Here is a 20,762-nt window from a genome sequence, read left to right on the forward strand (position 1 = left end):
TACTCCAGTGAAGACAAACGTTACATTAGTTGTTTGACTTAGTCTTGAGTACCTAGTAGGTCAAAATGCTCCGATTTTTGACATCTGGCATTTGTTTTTTTTTGTTTACAAAAAGGTATGTCTTTATTCAATGAGTTGTTAAGTAACAAATGTTATAGTTGAATTCTATCATATGCTATAGTGTTTCTAGTATATTGCACCAGAGTGTTAAAGTGTGACTGTCATTAAAACTTAGTTTCTGATAGAAATTTGAGAATTGTACTCACCAATAGAAACATCCCATTATGTTATTCTCATGTTATGCTGTCAGCTATGCAAAAATATTCTATACAGAAATCATTAATGAAGATTCAAAAGTAGAAGTGTGTTCACAAGGAGTTTGCGATTCTCATCTCTTTGGATGTGTGTTGAAACAATATTATGGGCTAAAAAATAGATTTGGCTTTAAGGCCAATGTTAGTTATGGATAATAGAACTACTTTTACAATACGTCTTCTTGTGATGATACAATACTGTGAACAGATCTTGAAAAGAAATGGGGGAAAATAATGTGCAATTTGGGGAATTTTGTCTGGTTATGTTTTCTGATTTCTTTTGGGGAAGCCCTTGTAGTTTTAAGGCTGGGATTCTCCAATTTCTTTAAGCAAATCTACCTTGGAAAATAGGGAAGGGATTGTCTGTCTTGTTGTAGAAAGCAGGAAATGTTCCTTTTACCCTAGTAAGTTGGTAGAGAACAGCCTCATTTATCATTTAGTTCCTAATTGTTTCCACAAGCTGTGTAAGTATTGCTGTCTTTCTGAATAACTAGTGTTCCAAGGGCAGATAAATACCAAACCAAATATGCTATTTTGTAAGGATGTGTGAAATAATTGATGTGACTTTTAAATTCACATATGGGATGGTCTGCATTTTTTGTGATGAAGTTGGGACCAGCTGTAGCAGAGACAGAAGTAGCCTGCAAGTCATTCTCACTTTGGGTGAGAACTGAGCATTCCCAGTGGATTAATTCTCTCTCTGGTTTGGCATAAAGTTGTCTGCTGGTTTCCTGTGAATATTAATATGCCTGTCCAGTAACCCAATGTTAAGCTGAATGGAGTGGAAGGGCAGGGAAGAGCAATTTTTATGAGAAACATTTGTCAGCATCCTCAGTCTAGTTGGGTTATGGCAGACACTCACAGGACCTTGGCTACACATTTTTGCTGGAAGCCATTGACTTTTTTTTAAATGGACTAGTGTTTTATGTTATTATTAATAATTCACTTTGCATGGTTTTGTCGTCTAAAAAATTCTGGAGAACTGTTTCTGCCATGTGTTTAGCTTGTAACAAACTTTCTGAAATCAAAATTTAGAGAAGGTAGAAAAATGCTTTCAAAATTCATGTTAGATGGAATAAAGTACTACCTCATGTTTCTGAAAGGGTCAGGGTTACAGTGGCATGAATAGAAATGTGTTTTGACTGCAGACATTGTTTCCTCTTACAGAAAAAGCAATTCATCACTGAATTTGTTCTCTAAATCAGAGTGGAGCGCTCTCATGTTCAGAGATGGAACAAAAAGGTTGAGGTGACCTAAAAGTTAATATCTTTTGCTTTGTTGTTGTCCCTCCATAAGACAACTCATTGTTTCCCTAGGGACTCACGTATTTACAGCTGGATATCTTTATCTGGTTGTGCATTTTAGTTTATTCTGAAGCCACTGGCAATAATTTAGGATAGAAGAATTATAATGATGTGCATTTCATACTGTTGTGCAAGGGATCCTTAAGATAAATTTCTGAAGACAAATTTCTGAAGATAAATTTCTTGGTACGTGCCTAGTTCTCCTACTGCCAAAAACATTACCAAGTGTAACTTTTTTGGTTTGCATGTTTTGATGTTTCGTTATTAATCACTCTTTCATTGTGGAGCTTAACAGCTTTCTTTTAGTGTCCAGTTCACTGCAGTTATGTTAGTATCAGAGCACACAAAATTTGCCATAAAAGGTTTGTTTTTTTCTGGATACTGAGCTTTTTTCTGGATACTCAATTTTGAACTTGACCTGTCATGTGTGCCTACTTTTTAAAGGTTTCACTAATCTCAGCATCATAGGAGCACTTAAATGGCTGAAGATACACTCCTCTTGTTAGGGAAGTTAATTAAATCTTAAAATAATGACAAAGGTATTGAAATTTCGCCCAGCGAAACTGTGGATACCCCATTCCTGAAAGTGTTTAAGACCAGGTTGGCTGGGTCTTTGAGCAACCTGGTGTAGTGGGAGGTCTCCCTGATCTAGTGGGTGATACCCCTGCCCATGGCAGCGGGGTTGGAACTCTGATCTTTGAGGTCCCTTCCAACCCAAGCTGTTCTACGATTTTGTGATTCTGTGAAATAAGCAGGTGCTGTCACACTGTATGTCTTGTACTTGGCTGCACTCTTTCAAGGTTCTGGCATGATATGAGTTGTGCTATTTCTAGCTTGCTGTGTCAAAAATGGTCCTGTCTATGATTTGCTGGACTCTAGTGGTAGGCAGGCAACTACATTTTTGTTTCTGGCATGCTGTGTGTGGTCTTGGAAAGTTACAATGTGACAATAACCTTACTATTTCTAGTCCTTGTACACAGATTGTAGAATACTCTTAATTCAAGTGTTTGCAGAATCAAGGAAGGTGGACATTTGAAGACCACATATATAAGTAAACAAATTTTAGGGTAATGAATATGGCAAGTATGACACCTCCAGCCCCCAAATGAATGCCGGAGTTGGAATGCTTGCATCCTTATGATCTTACTTAATATATGTTTTCTGAACGTGCTGTAAGTAGTCCATCGCATTGGTCAGTCTTGTGAAAATCCCTGTAATTTCAAATTGCGTATTTTCTTGAAGAGAATCACACCTTTTTAGAAGAAAAATTATTTGAGGAGCAGAGGGAAGAATTCAGTGTAAAAAAAAAAAAATGTTCTGTGCTTCGTGAATTGTTCCAGTGACTGTTTTTTTTTTTTTTTTTTTTTTAAGCTAGCTACCTGAGTAAGCTGAAAGCTACTTGGGAGAATGCAATGAAGACAGATCTAGACTCTTTTCAGCGGTACCCAGTGACAGAGCAAGACACAACAGACACAAACTGAAACACAGGAGGCTCTGTCTGAACATCAGGAAGCATTTTTTCACTCCGTGGGTGACTGAGCACTGGCACAGGTTGTCCAGAGAGGCTGTGGCATCTCCTTCCTTGGAGATCTTCAAAAGCCACCTGGACATGGTCCCAGGCAACCTGCTCTGGGTGTCCCTGCTTGAGCAGGGGGGTTGGACCAGATGGCCTTCAGAGGTCATTTCCTACCTCAACCTTTCTTTGGTGATGTGAATTAATACTTTTTTTAGAGATTTAAATACAGTAATTTAAATTGCACTCCTTTTAGATTAATTAAAGAGATGGAAGACATTTCCATTTTCCACTTGTCTTTAGGAATGATAACCTTGTAGTTGGTCTCAGATCCATAAGCTCATATTATTCAATTATGTCTCTATCAATAAAAAAAAACTTATTCTTCATGCTTAAAAGCATATTACAAAACTTTTTTTTTGCTGCGTGGATATGCTTCCATAACAAAAGATGCTTTTTAAATCAAAGCAAGATTTTCTACATATTTGCACCCAAAGATCCAATGTAGTTTGAAGCTCGTGAAGAAAGAAACAGTTGAACAAAACTTACTTTCTCTTCAAAATCTAAATTTTTTTATTAAATTTGCCGTATCTAATGACACTGCATTTATTTTTATTTTTTTTTAATGGGATTCCTGCAGATCTCAATTCACTTCACTTGTAGCTGGATTTGCTTGGTGCTGCTGAAAATGCTTGTGTTCGTAGCACAACGCCGTTGAATATGAGTGTGTCTATATTAATTTTTTGTTGTCTTCTGTAACAAAAAGACTGCTACAGATCTCAGACTTTCTGGTCTTCACTACTTTTTAAAAAACAAAAGTGAACAAACCAAATGCTGCTATAAATCTTCTCTAAAAGACTCATTTGACTCCATCACTCAGTAGTGAAATTAACAGTGTATTAAGAAAACGAACAGCTTCTCCAGTGTAGTGTTTCAGCTCTCATGCATGAAAATCATGCTTGCAAACACCTGCAAGGAGCCTTAGTATATGTTGGATATGTGTGTGCTGGATGTGTCCCTCTCAATTCCTTCTTACTGTTTTATTTAAAAGGCCTAGTGTCTGAGGCAAGAGAAGAGATGTACCACTTAAATTGGTGGGTTTCAGATAACTCAGTACTTTGTAGGTAATACTGACTGTAGACAGTCAGTACACAATCAGTGCATACCAGGTCTCTTAGTCTGTAGCACAGATTTGATGAGCATGCAAACAGGAGTGCTGCTTAACCAAGCCGAAGGTGGTGTTCTTCACCAGATGCAGTTTCTAGGTTTATGGCAGCATTCTGTCTGCCAGCCTTAAGTGATATATGCACACCTGTTGCCTTTCCATTTTTTCCCATAGCTGTGCTCTCTCTTCTTGTGTTTAGCAGATCTGTAGGAATCAGCAAGACTTTCCCCTTGCAACTTTTCTGTCTTGCTATTAGGAATGTTGTTTCAGCTCTGAGAGCAGGGAGGTGTCCAGACGCATGCTGTTAAGCTGTTGGTGTCCCGGAAAAGAGTCTACGCGACCGTGCTTGTAGTTGGCTGAAGCAGAAGAGGGAACCGGGGAGAAAGAGGATACTTAGCAAGCAGGCGAGAGTAAGGGAGCCAGTCATGGCAAGGACAGTGGGTGACTCCAGAAAAAGGTGTTGGAGGTAGTGATGAATTTGTTTCACGTCAGCAGTTCTTTCCAGTGCCCCACCTCTCCAGGAAATTTAATATTCAGGCTCCAGTACTCCGTTTTCCCTTCTCATAGAAGCATACTGTAGTTCAATAACTTTGTTTTTGCTTCTTAGAGAACAAAAAGGTTACTTCAGGCTCCCCCCACCTCCTGCTCAGCTTCTCTTCCCACTTGCTCCTATCACTGTTTGGTGGGAGTAATCAGTGTTTAAGGGTAGTCACTGTTTAATGGGAACTTAGCAGTTCTGGGTGTTGTAGGTGGCCTTCAGTCATGGACTCTGGAGGTGGGGGCAGTGTTGGTGATCAGAGATTGATCTGAGAAGAGCAGGTGACTCTGAGGCCTCAGTGGCCTTTTCAAGTGCGACAGTTGTCACAGGGCTGGCAGAAAAGAGCATGTTTCTAGGCTGCTGGTGTGGCCAGCCGTTCTCTTCCCCCTGCCCCTAAAAAAGGACTGGGGGGAAGGATAGTCAGTTGTGAGCAGATCTGAAGTATTTGGCAGGACAAATGGTCTCTCTGGTTTCACACACTGGATATTTGTACATGTGCTTGAAAGACTGGAGTGAAGTGTGCCTTGGTTGAAATTATTCTGTGGGTATTACTTGGACACTACTGCTGGAGCCTAGTGTTGCTACCAGTGCAAGTCAGGCAACACAACTAAACAGTGATCCTTAAGTGTTGATTTTAAACAAAAATAGAAGTGGGTCAAAGCTTTCCAAATAGACTCTTCATTTTAATCATGTTTCCCAAGCATCCAGCAAAATGTGCTCATTTGATAGCATAACAGTCGTAGCAAAGCTGGTAAAGGGAACTGCTAGTATGAGTCAACAAAACTGTCTATTTCAGCAGCTGCTTTTATTCTGAACATAGTTACCTTGCACGCTCACTTTTTGCATTGTAGATCCAAATATGATTTCTCTGTATTTCAGGAACAGTCCTCATCCATTAATCACTGTCCTTGAAAACAGACCTGATTGCTGGCCAGTTCTACTGCAACAGATAACAGTATTTTTCCAACAGTGTCCAGAGAGGTAAATAAATGAATGAACAAAAAATAGCAAATGTGGATAACTGAATTGTGTCAGTGTATTTTTTTCTTGAAGGTAGCTGCAGTGGTCAAGGTTTGTATGTAAGCAGTAAGAAGAATACCTTTCGAAACAGATAATTATAAGATGTAATGACACAATTTAAAGGTTAAAAACAGAACAACGAAGTAATAAGATGATTCAGTAAGAATCCAGGTTTTAATTTTGTTTTCTTAACTCTTCTGTGTTATTTTTTTTTTATGGATTTGGAGAAATTTGTGCAAAGTTGATAATATTTTGGGAAATTTGCTTGAAAACAATCAATTTTGATTACTTGCTTTTGTAAGCAGAGGTAAAAATGAAGTCTCATAATAGTAAATAATATATTAGAATATAATATAGTGCAGAGAATAATAGTAAAAAAAAATGGATCCCTGTTATATGCCAGATACCATGGATACTGTAATTGAGCTACTAATGGAAAAACAGTTTACCAATCCCATTGGAAACTGTGCTCTCCAGTGTATTTTGGCAAGTGGAGTTTTACAGGGATAAAAAATGATGTATGTTTGCCAAGATTTTGACTGCTTAGATGAAGATGATGATTAGTATGCAGATATAAGCAAAACATGCAAATGATGCAGAGAAAGCATGGGAGATTATATCTCATAGTTACGGATGAGGTCTCTACAAATGGTGCATAATTCTTGAAAATCAATGGCACACTCATATTTTAAAAAGTCTTAACAAGAAACAAATATCCAAGTTACCAACAACTTCAACGTTCTTTCATGCTCATCTCCAAGAAACTTGTCCAATAAATCTTCAGCATAAGATACCAAATGTTGTAGCAGCCTTGCAGACAAATGTTTTCAGTGATTTTTACAGCCGTATGTATGCATTTCAGATAAAAAAGGATCTCCTTCCTCCTGTTTTCTCAAAGACTTGCGCAAATTCAACAGAATAATGGTACAGTGAAACTGACTTCTGTATTCTGTTGCTCTGATTAAACAAGTAAAATAAGTTCATTAATCTCTTAAATTTCTGGTAGGCCTTAGCTATGTGATCAGCAGTGAGACTCTCAAATAAAAAAAAAAATAAAAAAAAATTAAAAAACAACATTTTGTTCAATTTAAAAAATCAGAGTCTTTAAAATATTATTTGCAGATTTGTTTCTCAGCTGCTAAATCCAGGACTCATGAAGAGTCTTGTTGGAGATCGGACTGGTGGAATGAACTGTGAATTTGTTGCTGGTGGTTTATATGGAATTAAAATAGGAGTTAATCTTACTGAAACGGCAGACATCTTAAACTTCCTTGCTGCTTTTTGTATAAAGGTTTCTGTGGACTAACTTCTAGACTGAGAATACACTGATGTGGGTTTATTATGGAGTCATGTTCAAGCTCTACATCAGGGCTGAGTCTTGTTTGAAACAATTTTGATTTTCTGTATATTTTTAATGTATTGACCATTAACTTAATTTGATTGTTCTAATAATGTCAAGATCAGCTGGTATTTGTAACATGGTCAAACTGGAAGACTTATTCTGTGATGAATTCTTTGTCAGGAAGCTATGTTTGTTAAACCACCTGTTTTTGGCCAATGGTCTTTAACAACTATAGGAAACAACTAGGAAGGAATGGATGGCTCTTTTTAAATTAAATCATTATTTGTAGTTCAAAGTGTTTCCGAATAGTGTTATCCAAGTACTGGTTCAGTATGATAGAATAGTCTCTTGGAACATTCAGCAAGGAAAGTCACTTTCTTGAATTGATGACTTTAAAAAAAAAAAACAAAAGCCATGTGTCATGATCTGCAAGTATATATCAAATCATAGTCATGCTTAAATACTGTCTTATCCGAATGCACTTCATTGTGTAGTTGCTGTTTGTGATCTCATGTAAGTTCTTTGTGCCAGTAAGTCAAACTTTTTTTGGTGAGATTTACTAATGCTTTTCGTAGAACCTTCCTGTTAATTGTATCCTGTAAATTATTGCAGACCCAGGGAATCTCACATTGCTTGGGTTTTTGTTGTAGCTTGTTCAGTTTATAGTTGAAAGCAATCTTGCAAACTTATTTTTTGAACTGCAGGGCACAGAGTTCTTGTGTTGGTATAATGGCTCCATTTCTAAGATACCTGTATTGTGAACCATCTCAGTTACGGGAAAATGCTGAATTGCGAATGGGATTACTTAGGATTTTACTTCAGCCACGTGGTCCAAAGCACACTGAAGCACCATCTGTGCTGGAACGCCAGATTCTTCAACTTCTATGTGATTTGATTCCACACCTTCAGGTAGAGTTGTTGCTTGACCTTGCCTTTTATGAATGCTATCAAGGCAGTGATAGTACTATTACTGCATTTCAAGTGTGCAAATATAGCACTGTCTTCCATTTCCTGTAGACCTCCTTTGTTGATAGTAAAGAAATCTAAAAAACTGTCTGTTCCTAGGAAAAAGTGATTATTTTTTAGGTGTTTAAATCTGCCTATTAAGATGTAAATTGAAAGATGTTTACAACAACTGTTTGCCATTAGTTGCTCAGGAAACATATAGTAATCTTGTAGGAGATACCCATGAATATTGTTAAATTGTGGTCTATTTGCCAAAAACTTTGTTTTTTTTTGTTTTTTATTGTTCTGTTAACTAAAAAATTGTATTAAAATGAAACAAACTATATGAGAAGCGTGATTTAAGTACTTCTAGGTATTTCTGTGTCCCTCTTTGTAACAAAAGGAATTAATGGATCTGAAAGCAAAACTTAGCGCTTCTGTAATATGCTGAAGCTTTTGAATGTACTTTTTAGCTGACAATGACATTTGCTTGGAGCTAGGATTTAATTTTTCTGTCTCCTTTAGGTCTAGGGTATTGATTCAAGTTAATAGTTCTGCTTTGCCTCATGCTTTACTGTGACATTGGTCAAGCTTTTTTGTTCTCTGTGTACCTTTTTCTTTCCTCTGTAATACAGTTAGAACACCATCTTTAGTTTCAAGTAAACATGATGTGTTGTGGTATTATTGTCTTAGAGAGGGTTTGAAAATAGTCATAATGTCAAACTAAATAGGCCACAAGGAATCTGGTAACTTCTTCCTCCTTAGGGATAAAGTATATTTTCTACTGGTAGCTACTTCTCACAACCTTTTGGACAAATAACTTGTATTATACACATCTGTCATGGTTCAGGTCTAGTCTTTGTGATGACAGGTACTTGCTGTTCTTTTTAGTCATAGGGATGCTTCTGACTTTCTGTCTTTATTCTACGAGATTTTAAGTGTAACATTGTGTCCTTAATGTATGACCAAGATTCTGACTTGGTAAAAATTAGCCACAAAATGGCACCGAAGACAACTTGTAAACTCAGTTATGAACCTCTATTTCCTCTGTGCTCATTGGTACTTCTGCTCTTTTTTTTGTTTAAACTAACATTGAGTTACATTTTTTAAACTTCTGCGAATACTTTAGTTTTATCCATTGTATGTTTCTGACTTGCCTGAGATAATTTCACAATGGAAAGGGAAATACTGCCTGAAGAAGCATGTTTAATGTACTGTCATTCTTTCTCCTTTCTTCTCTGAACCCCGGGTTCTTCTTAAACTTCCTTTAAGGTCAGCCTCATTTAATCCTCTGTACTGAGATATTAGGAAGAGTTTCTTGTTGGAGAGGGTGGTCAAGCACTGTAGCCGGCTGCCCAGGGAAGTGGTGGAGTCCGCATCCCTGGAGGTACTTAAGAGACGTGTAGACGTGGCGCTAAAGGCCATGGTTTAGTGATGGGACTCAGGAGGTCAGATTGATGGTTGGACTTGATGATCTTGAAGGTCTTTCCCAACCTAAACGATTCTGTCATTCTGTAACTGTAGAAATACTGAAATGCTTCCTAATCATACTGCCTTACAATATCAACCACTGGTCAAAAGTACAGTTGGTCACTTGCAGACTTTTCTGCTGAAGAATTCAGTGGGCATGAGGGTTCTGGTTAGAGCAGCCGATTCACAGAATTTACTCAAAGGGACTAAAAATCAAGAATAGGCAAGGTTGCTGTGTTATCCTAATGCTGGCTCCAGGGTTTGTAGCAGAACAGCAAGGTTTGCCTGGAACTGGAACTTTCAAGTGCAGAAATGTAGAAGTGCTGTAGGCATATCTGAGAAATTAGCATTTTAAGGCAACCTGTTACTTGAAAACTGTTTGCTTGGCTTTTAGGTATATCACCAAGAGCTTTGGGGTATGCCACTTCTTTGAGTATAGCTTTTCTTTTTTTGTAACTGTTGAATTACATAGTGCTCTGGAGGAAGAAAATACCACTACCCTTCTCTTTTGAGACATATGTTAAATCTTCGTTGCATTACAAGGAAATATCCTGGAGTAGGATATTTCTAGGATATTTCTGTTACGAGAATATATACCTGCTGTGTGAAATCCCCATACAATTTGTTTTATTTGGCTGATAGAACCCCAATAATTGAATTTATTTGCTACTGCATTTGAGGAGCATGGGATTCTTCTCATCAGCTACCAAGAAACCTTTTTATTCATTCATGTGTTTCTAATTTTATTTTAGGACCTTAAATCAGTCAACTCTGTAGTAATCTATATCAGAGATTGCTGAATTTAGTTCATAGGTATTTCTTCAAAGTCTTACTAATATTTGCAATGAAAAGATTGTAGAGCTAGTAGAAGTAATGTTAAAGCTGGGGGAATCCTGCATAGATCGGGAAGGGCAACTAAACCAGAATGTGTTTTTTAATTACCTGTTTACAGCTTAAAGACTTGCCACAAGTTACAGAAGCGTTGTTTTTTCTGCAAGAGCTATTCCTCAGCCTGTTGCGCTATCCTGCATTTTGGAAAGACCAGTTATCTCAATTTTGTCTGCAACTGATATGCTTCTGTGAAGTGTGTTTAAATATAACAGGAGAATGTTCATCTTTGATCTCCTTAATAGAGGACAACTTTGAGCTTTTAAAAGAGGTAAGAGCTTGGGGGGACAGGGAGGGTTAAAAAGAAAAAAAGAAGTAATCTTAAATTTTAAGAATGTCGTGTCAAAGACATGATGTTGATGCATGACATTAATCTGCAAGTGACCAGTGCTGTTTTGAAAGCCGTTTTTTTTTTCTTGGTTAAAAACCTCCAGGAGGAAAGAAATTAACTGGTGCTGTAATGTGTAAGTCAGCATATTACCATGGAAGTTGGTTTAAACTGAGTTAAAAAGGTTTGAATGACGTAACAAATTACAAAGTTGTAGTAATTCTATTAAAATACTTCTTACACCCTATTTGTATTCTTCATTGCATACACTGTGTCACTGTTTGTGCATCCACTACAATGCGAGGAGAAACTCCTTAAGGAGTTTTGTTTGCTGTTTATTTCTAGTGTTTATCCCCACTAAAAACAAAGATAACTTGAACCTCTTTTTGTTTTTCTCTGTAGGTGTTTCCAGTGGAACAAAGTATAATAGGGCTAGCATTTCTACTGCTGCAGACACCAGAAAGTCAGCAGAAGTCTGTCCTGAGTCTAGGTAACTTTCTTGTGAAAGAGGAATTTGCACTCTGAAGACTGTGTATTTACTTGTGTGTTTGGAAAATAGGCACTGCATTGCCCTGAAGTTAGATTGAGTTGTGAAATGTTTTTATTTAAGTAGCATGTTTCCTTGATTTAAAAAGTAACATTTGATCTGACGGCAATAAGGATAAATTTTCCCTGACTTTTTCCATGAATGTTACTGTATTCTAAGCTCCCTGCTGTCCTGAGGTTTATGTTTGATTTTTAAGTCAACAACAGGACCTTCTCAACTGAGATTCATACATCATGATTGGTTTCTTCTGACAGATCTTAAGAGAGCAATCTTGGCAGTCGTAGTGATGTTTGAGCTTTTGATTTAACAGTTTGGTTTAATGGAGTTATTTCAGTAAAAATGAGAGACTATGCTACATTCCATTATTGTATTTCTTGCTGCCATCAGGTACTTTGCAGTAAAGAACAGAAGTGTATGGGTGTCTAAATAGAATTTTACCAACAATATTTTGCATTTTGGCTCAGTTATGTACATAGTGTAATTCTTGAGACTGTTACTTTTTTTGACCAGAGTGTTTCCTGGAAATGTTTGTTTCATACTTAAAAGTAGAAATTATTCTTTTTTTTTCTCTAACTGATCTTTTTTTTGTCTTTGTCCCCACATTGTTTTTAATAGCCTACAAGATCCTTTCCACTTCAGAAACCCAGAATGTCTCAGCCACGGCCCTTGTTTTGGTGATGCCTGTGCTACAGATCTTATCTTCTTCGTCAGTTGGAGACTGCTTACCAGAGGATGATTCTGGAGCTACCCGGCAGCAGCTGGCTATAAATCTTTTGGGAATGTTACAGGAGGAGGGTGTGAAGAATAGAAAGGAAATGGTAAGGCTCTGTGGTTTTTTGTTTGTTTGTTTGTTTGTTTTGGGGGGGGGGGCAGATAGCAGATACATGTAACAGTTTGCTCCATTATACTTAGCTGACTAGTAAAGACTACATCTATGAGCTTGTCCGTATAATATGTTGTATGGAAACAGTCAAAAATATGTATAATACATAAAACTAGACTGCTAGTAAAATGTGTGTATGTTAGATATCATTTTATTTATTACATGAATTTCTTTCCTTTAAGAGACCATATAGATTAAAGAATTCACTAGCACTGTTGATTAATTAACAGGACTTGGTAGAGAACTATATGAGCTTTACTTATTTTATCTCTTTCAGAATCTTGCTTATTCTGCTGATCTATATGCTTTTCCTTACCAGCTAGTTATCTTGGCTCATTTTAATCTGTGCTGTTGTATTTTTGTGTTTTCATTTTTAATTTGTTCATGTGGGCCCCTCTACCTATTTGTTTCCTCTGTTCTGAGAATAGGTGATAGTAAGTCTCGTGATCAAGATATACTTAGCACTGTAGAAGCTAAGTTTCCTTTCTTATTTATACCTCTGTTGTTTAGTGTGGGGAGCGTGGTGATGTGATGACTTGGAGACAGAAAAACACACCAAATCTGATTTCCTTGTCCCGAAATCTCACTCCAGTTTCATCGTCTATTTCCTACTCTACTCTAGTTGGTGAGGCTACACCTGGAGTACTGTGTCCAGTACAGTACTAGGCTACCAGTGCAAGAGAGACATGGACACAGTGGAGAGAGCCCAACAAAGAGCCAACAACATGATCAAGGGACTGGGTCGTCTCTCCTCTGGGAAAGACTGAGACACTGGGACTTCTTAGCCTAGAGAAGAAGAGTCTTAGAGGGGATCTCATCAATGTATATCAATAACTGAAGGGAGGATTCAATGAAGACAGATCCGGGCCCATTTCGGTGGTGCCCATTGACAGGGTCAGAGGCAATAGGCACAAAGTGGGACGCAGAAGGTTTTGTCTAAACCTCAGGAAATCCTTCTTTGCTGTGCAGGTGACTGTGCACAGGCACAGGTTGCCTGCAGAGAGGTTGTGGAGTCTCCACGTTCTAGGAGAACTTTGGAAGCCACCTGGGCATGGTCCTGAATAATTTACGAACTTCGTTTGGTTATGGTATATTTTCTTCACTTTTTTTTTGGCAGTAGTGGTAATGGAGAATTATTCAATTTAGGACATGGCTAACCTTAACTGCATTTTTGCCATTAAGGGATTTGTGTATATTTTTCAGAGTTGTAAGCCTGAGATTTTCTGTCTATCTTGCTTGAATGAAGTGCACTTTTAAAGTAAAAATATGGTGATAGCTTCTTTCCATGCAGGTGAAATAACAGGAGAAAGGAGAGAGTACAATTGTGTAGCACAGCCTTGAGGGGAAGTAATGAGGGGTGGGAGATATCAATATAATATTTCAGGCTCTAACAACTTTAGCAGTTTTTTTCCAGGCTTTAAAAAAAAAGAAAAAAAGGAAAGAAAGAAAGAAAGAGAAAAGTCTTTAACAGCCTGATCTTGTTTTCAAATACTAAGATATAGAGTCAGACAACTAAACAGTATAACTTACAGACACTGATGCTCTTTGTTGACTCTGTGTCCTTGGGTAAAGTTTAAGTAGCTATATCTATGGCAGTTTCACAAATTTATCCAGAGGAGATTGTTGACTCCAAGTTATCTTGTCAGCCAGAGAGTGTGGTGTTTTATTGAGTGCTATGAAAAGTAAGAGGATTTCCTTAAAATATGTAAATACTGTTATTATAAGCTTATACTTTTGTGATGGACATGTCATGGTCAGGAATGTAAGTTTTTAATGCACTCCAATTTCATTATATACATTTTAGTGAGGAGGTAGGACTGCAGTTACTTACAGGAGATGGATGCCAAATACAGAGGAATCTCCCAAGTAGAGAATTATCAATGCATTCAATCATCCTTAGTACAAGAATTCACATAAAGGATTGTAAAGAAATGTATTGTGACTTATTCTTTACATTTATTGAGTTGGGATTCTCAAACAAAATACTTGCTTTGGATGACAGAACTGAATAAGTTATTGTTTTTTTTTTTTTTGTTTCTTTACCTTATCTGTTGGACTGAAAGTTTTGTTTGTGTGTTTCACTGGTTTTCAGATGTCCTGCAAACTCCTTTTTCCAATAACCAGCTCTTACAGTTCATTGTACACCACCTGGAAGATTGTAGAGCTCATGAAAGAGAAGTCAGCAGTTACTGGCTGGTTATCTTCAGTGAAATCACTGCTACCTATTACAACTCAAGTCCCTGCCCATGTTTTCTTTCTGCTGGCTTATCTGTTGATACAAGAAAATGGAGACAGTCTTCGAGATGTACTCCAGACTGCTACGGAATTAGCCAAAGCTGATTGTTCTCAGGTAAAAACTTACTGTTACTGGATTTTGCTACAGGGATAGGGCTTGATTCTGCGGCCTGACAGGGACAAGGCTGCCACTGCTTCTTGCCCTCAGGTCCAGCAAATGGTGAGACTGAGCTTGTATTCCCAGTAGGTACATGCACATGGAGCGCGTGTGCATCATGTATCTGTGGCTGTATTTATATAACACAGAGATGCAAAGCACTCATGAACACAAGGAGCACCAGTGGCCTCATGCTGCTCCCCTTTTCAGCTGTGCAGGTTGAAGGTGTGCTAGTGGGAATGTATGTTCAGTGTGTACGTGTGCACAGTATGGATCTCCCCAGCAGCAGGGCTCAGACAGTGTGTGCACGCAGGTTGGCTTTTGGATCCTGGTCTCCCCATTTGCTGGCATCTGGACCTAGGAGCCCCTGAGGCCACAGCTCCACTGCGGTAGTTGACACAGACTGCCCTCCACTCCAACATACACAAGTCTGTGCATGTGTGTGTGCACCAAGCCAGCTTGACTCCCCTGTGGGGAGTGCCCTTAGAGATGCACACATGAACGTGTACACACTTGTGTACGTACACACATCCAAAGCTCACCAGAACTCCCCTGGTCCCTTTCGGGCTTTTCAACATGAAAAATGTTGTGTGTCACGTACAGCAACGTATGTATTATTTCTGTTTTGTAGTGTTTATCAGTTCTTCAGGCTTAGGAAAATGACTGGCTTATTTAGTGAAACTACCTAATTAGTATGAAAATACAACAAAAAAAAGTTGAAAAGAGGCTAGTAAACCATTTCTGGCTTTTGTTGATTGCATATTGCTGTTCCCTTTGTCCTTTTGTGGTTACTGGAGGACTGCCAGGTCCATTATAACGTATGCAGTCATGCTTTTTAAAAATATCTCTGTAGTCTGTACCATCCTTCCCTCCTTCAGTAGTGAATTCAAGCTGTATTTATGCAGTATGCTTATACCTTCCTGCCTATTTTAGAAATATAAATGTAGATGTCTGGCTTTTTAATGTAGATACAGTAATATGTAGCAGAAGAGTCGCTGTGTAGAAACAACAGTCTTCACTTGTGAAATAGAAAAATGTGGGGAAAGGAAAAATGTTGCTTCAAGTCTCAGATATGCTGTAAAGACACACTTGCTTCATTTTTAAAACTACTTTCTGTTTCAAATAGCTATCATAATCTGTGGCACAAAAGTTGGAAAAAGATAAGGCTTATGGATTGCGTGCTTGATGTCTTAGGGTACTGAATTCTACGTTGCAGTTCTGGCCCAGGATGTGCTTGCTTTTAAACATGTACTGAAACGCTGTGCTAAAACAGGACCATTATACACTGTTTTGGGAGATAAGTGTAATTCTCAAGCTAGAGAAGTTTTTAAACTTGGTGCCATCTCCATCTTTCGTGGATTGCCTACTGTTAACTTTCTTAAATATGTCTGTTCAATTTTCTGTCAAATTCTCCTTTGTTTTGTTGTTTTCTTTTGTGGGTGTTTTTCATGTGCAGTAGATTGAAACGGATTTGGGAGCATGCGATTTCTTTAATTTTTTTTCTCAGCTTGATCGAACTTCTTGCGTTTTGTAAACTTTATTGTATTTCTAGCATTGTATTCAATCATATTCCTGTGTCATAGTTGATTTTTGTGGATTTTAATTATATTTCAGAGAGTCACAGAATGCTTGAGGTTGGAAGGGACCTCTGGAGATGTAATCCAATTTCCCTGTTCAAGCAGAGTCCCCTAGAGCACATTACCCCAGACTGTGCCCCGACAGCTTTGGAATATCTCTAGGGAAGGAGACTCCACAGTGTCTCTGGGAACCTGTTCAAGTGCTCAGTGACCCTCACAGTAAAGAAATTTTTCCTTATGTTCAGACAGAACTACCTGTGTTTCAGCTTGTGCTTGTTGCTTCTTGTCCTGTCACTAGGCACCACTGAGGAGAATCTGGCCCCACGTTCTTGACACCCTCCCTTCAAATACTTACCCATATTTATCGGATCCACCTAAGCCTTCTCTTCTTCAGGCGGAATTGTCTGAAAAAGCCCTAGCCTGTTCTCACATAAGAGATGCTCCAGTCCCTCAATTGTTTTAGTAGCCTGTGCTGGTTTCAGGTGGGATAGAGTTAATTTTCCTCCTAGTAGCTGGTGCAATGATGTGTTTTGGATTTAGGATGAGAATAATGCTGATAACACACCAATGTTTTAGTTGCTGAGTAGTGCTTACACCACGTCAAGGACTTTTCAGCTTGTCATACCACCCTGCTAGTAAGGAGCCTGGGGGTGCACAGGGAGCTGAGGGGACAGAACCAGGGCAGCTGGCCCAAAGTGCCAAAGGGCCATCCCATACCATATGGCATCATGTTGAACAACTAATATGGGGTGGCTGGTGTGGTTGGAGGGGGCCGCTGCTTGGGGATGGGATGGGCATCAGTCATCAGGTGGTGTGCAGCTGCATTGTGTGTCATTTACTTTGATCATCATTATCATTATTTATTAATATTATTTATTTCTCTTCCTCTTCTGTCCTATTAAACTGTTTTTATCTCAACCCATGAGCTCTTAGGTATTTTTAGCTTGTGACTTTCTCCCCCATCCCACTGGTGTGTGGGGTGGTGAGCAAATGGCTGTGTTGCTGAGATGTCTGCTGGGTTAAACCACAACATAGCCCTTTGCTGGACTCGCTCCAGTAGCTCCATGTCTGTCTACTAACATTTCTGGACCTATTATTGACCTCTGGGGGACCCTGCTATCTACAGGCCTTAAACTAGCCCCTGTGCGCCACTGATCAGAGCCCTCCGAGACCTGCCATTCAGGCAGTTCTCAATCCACCTCATGGTCCACTCATCCAGCATGCGCTTTCTGATCTTGCCTATGGGGATATCATAGGAGACAGTGTCAAAAGCCTTGCTGAAGTCCAGGTAGACAACATCCACTACTTTCCCCTCATCTATCCAGGCCAGTTGTCCCATCATAGAAGGCAATCATGTTAAGCATGATTTCCCTTTGGTGAATCTATGGTGACTACTCCTGATCACCTTCTTGTCTTCCACATGCTTAAAGATTGTGGCATAATGACCACACGGACACCAGGGTTTCTTTAAAGATCAATAACTTCAACTACTTTATTGAGGACAGGCTCCCTTCTTATACCATTAGCTCTACAAGTGCTACTTTCCCGCTAGCTGTTCATTGCTTAACAAGTTTGCCCGGCAACAGCAAGCATTTAGCCACTTCCATGTCTTAACGATTGGAGAACAAGCTGTTTGAGACAGCAAGGCGTCTCCTGAATCACCCTTCTTTGTTCCCTCTAACTCATTTACATTCCTCGTGGCTTCATCATCAGGAGTCCGATGTTATCACCAGCCAAGGGGCTTGTCGACCCCCTTGACGATACTCCCACAAAAGATGGCCTCCAAGATGAGCTGTTTCAACGACTGAGTGAGGCTGGCTGCCCTTTACTTACTTGGGTCCTTCTTCTTGCCCCTTTTTGAAGACTGGGGTGACATTTGTGTTATTCCAGTCCTCTGGCATCTCTCCTGACTGTCATGACCTTTCAAAGGCAGTCAAGAGTGTCCCAGCAATGATGTTCGCCAGCTCCCTCAGCACTTGTGGGTGCATCCCATCAGGGCACGTGGACTTAATGGACGTCAGCTTTGCCTAAATGATCTCTAACCTCATTCTTTTCAACCAAGAGAAAGGTTTCCTTTCTCTAGACTTTTTCTCTTGTCTCCTGGGTCTGGGATTCAGGGCTTGAAAGACGCTATTTCAAAGGGTCGTTGTTTGTTTCATATGTCTACACACTTAGCATGTGGTAACATTAAAGACAGATATTTTTTTATTGGATCATATGTGGCAATGTTGTGGTTTAACCCAACAGGCAGCTAAGCACCATACAGGCATTTGCTCAATGTTCCCCCCACCCCCTACCCAGTGGGATGGGGACCTGCAGGGGGGAAGGGAGGGAAGGTAAAAGCTTGTGGGTTGAGATAAAGACAGTTTAATAGGACAGAAAAGGAAGGGAAAGATGATAATGAAAATAGTAAAAGCATGTACAAAGCAAGTGATGCCCAATGCTATTGCTCACCACCTGCTGACTGATGCCCAGCCTGTCCCCGCACAGCACCACCCACACTTTCCTCACCCACCCCCCACCCTCTGGCCAGCCACCCCAGTTTATTGTTCAGCATGACACCACACGGTGTGGGACACCCCTCTGGCCAGCCTGGGCCAGCTGTCCTGGCTGTGTCCCCCCCAGCTCCTGGAGCACCCCCAGGCTCCTCGCTGGCAGGTCTGCACAAGGAGCTGAAAAGGCCTTGGCGCTGTGTGAGCACTGCTCTGCAGCGACTAAAACATACGTGTGTTATCAGCATTATTCTCAGCCTAAACCTAAAACACAGCACCCATACCAGCTACTAGGAGGAAAATTAACTCTATCCAAGCTGTAACCAAGGCAGAAGCAATTCTGACTTCTGTTCAGGCACACAGTAACAGACTAAAAAGTCTGTTTTTTAGTCTGAAAAAAGTTGTGGACTTCTGCTGTGTAATTACTCATCAGGACTGTGAGCATTATGTAGGCATGGAAGAATGTGTAGAATGTGTTTGTTTACTCAAACTGTAAGATCATTATTTGGGGGGAAGGAAATTGTATTATTTACATCTTAGCCAAAGCAACAAAAAGCCTTTGGATGCACTGTTCTGCAGTGTAGTTGGGTTTCCAAGAAGTGGGTAACCTCCAAATATGTTTAACTCATGGCATTTCTCACTACAGCTTGGCGAAATAGACTTAATCATTTGGAGGGAGAAATTTAAAAAGGAATGTTTAAGTGTCATTAAAAGGGCGTTTGATTGTGGTGTCTGTAGCTATAGTACTGACTTTTCTTTTTGGTCTGGAAGAAAACAATGGATGTAGCATATTGGCAACAGGTATAATAGCAAAGAGAAAATTACAAACTGAACTGAAGAGTGCAATCGACTTGAGCTGTCTGCAGCACAGCTGTTGCACACTTCAAACCACAAGTAGCCATCAAATAGATTGAAGAAGGTCTCTGGTCAATTTACTGTTGCAGTATATTAGTGCCTGTTGGATGTGAATTAATTAGAGAAGTGTTGAGCTATGTTCATTTTATTGTGTTTTGTAGTTCCTGTTTTTTCCTGTGCATGCTGCTGCTATTAAGCTAATGTTAGTAATGTAGTATTTCATTTCTGTGTGTATACAGGCAATTACAGTGTCAAAATAATACTGTTTATACAAATCTTGAATCTGTGTTGATATTTATTGAACTTTTTAAGAACCACCTGCAAGGTTACACTGTTTGTTTACAATTCAAAATAAGAACAGGACCTAGTTCCCAGACTGTTCCTTTTGAAATATTTATTCAGTGTCCTTGGTATACTCCTTGAATCATGTGTGGAAAAGCTGCCGTGGGATGTTACAGATCTGGATTCAGTGGAAATGATGAGATACTGCAAGTTAGAACTGACTCCTCATAGTTAAGCACCTGGCAGAAATACACAAAATGAAGTAGTTCATCTCTTTTGTGGATATTTCTTCCATTCTTTCTTTGTCCATTTCATGATCTTCTCTTATTTTCTTGTAAAGATTGCTATTTTCTTGCACATAAATTAATTCTTTATCTAAAACTACGGATTTAAAATCCTTCTGTTCTGTTGTAGTCTTGTACCTCTTCTTTCCAGAGGTTGGCTAAATAACATAAAATAGAGGAGAACTAAAAAGTGTGTGGAAAAAACAAACAAACAAACTTAAGTTCTGATTTGCCTGCATGCTTGCACAACACTATTCTCAGAGCAAAAGATTTTCTCAGCTGTGGGAAGAGGGCATTTGAAGATGGTTTTGCTGCTCCCAGTAATGCTTGGTTTCCTTTTAATTTGACACAGCTTTTTTGCCACTCTGTTTAAATGAAAATACCAATGCTGCGTGTTGTTTAAAACCTTATAGTAAAACATACGAGATCGTAACTGCTCTGTCTGGCAGGAAGAAATAAGCACTAAAAGTTCCTAAAAAAAAAATGTTTTCTGCATTACAGAATTGCAGAATGGTTGAGGTTGAAAGGGATCAATGGAGGTCATCTGGTCCAACTCCTCTGCTCAAGCACAGCCACTTAGAGGAGCTAGCCCAGGGCTGTGTCCAGATGTCTTTTGAATATAT

General features: G+C 39.1%; 1 protein-coding gene across 8 annotated transcripts in view; it reads left to right on the plus strand.

Annotated features, from left to right (window-relative positions):
* The window catches only part of FOCAD (focadhesin), a 117,061-nt gene that overhangs the window by 19,065 nt on the left and 77,234 nt on the right, over positions 1-20,762 (plus strand). For 7 of the 8 annotated variants that reach the window (XM_080573262.1, XM_080573268.1, XM_080573264.1 and 4 more), the window contains 6 exons: positions 5,714-5,815; positions 7,901-8,105; positions 10,564-10,770; positions 11,230-11,317; positions 11,990-12,192; positions 14,350-14,607. In XM_080573262.1, coding sequence (XP_080429388.1) covers positions 5,714-5,815; positions 7,901-8,105; positions 10,564-10,770; positions 11,230-11,317; positions 11,990-12,192; positions 14,350-14,607 — 1,063 coding nt within the window. The remainder of the gene's footprint in view (positions 1-5,713; positions 5,816-7,900; positions 8,106-10,563; positions 10,771-11,229; positions 11,318-11,989; positions 12,193-14,349; positions 14,608-20,762) is intronic. The other variant, XM_080573269.1, reaches the window with a different exon arrangement.

Source organism: Anser brachyrhynchus (assembly GCF_964034855.1).
Source record: "Anser brachyrhynchus genome assembly, chromosome: Z".
Lineage (NCBI taxonomy): Eukaryota > Metazoa > Chordata > Aves > Anseriformes > Anatidae > Anser > Anser brachyrhynchus.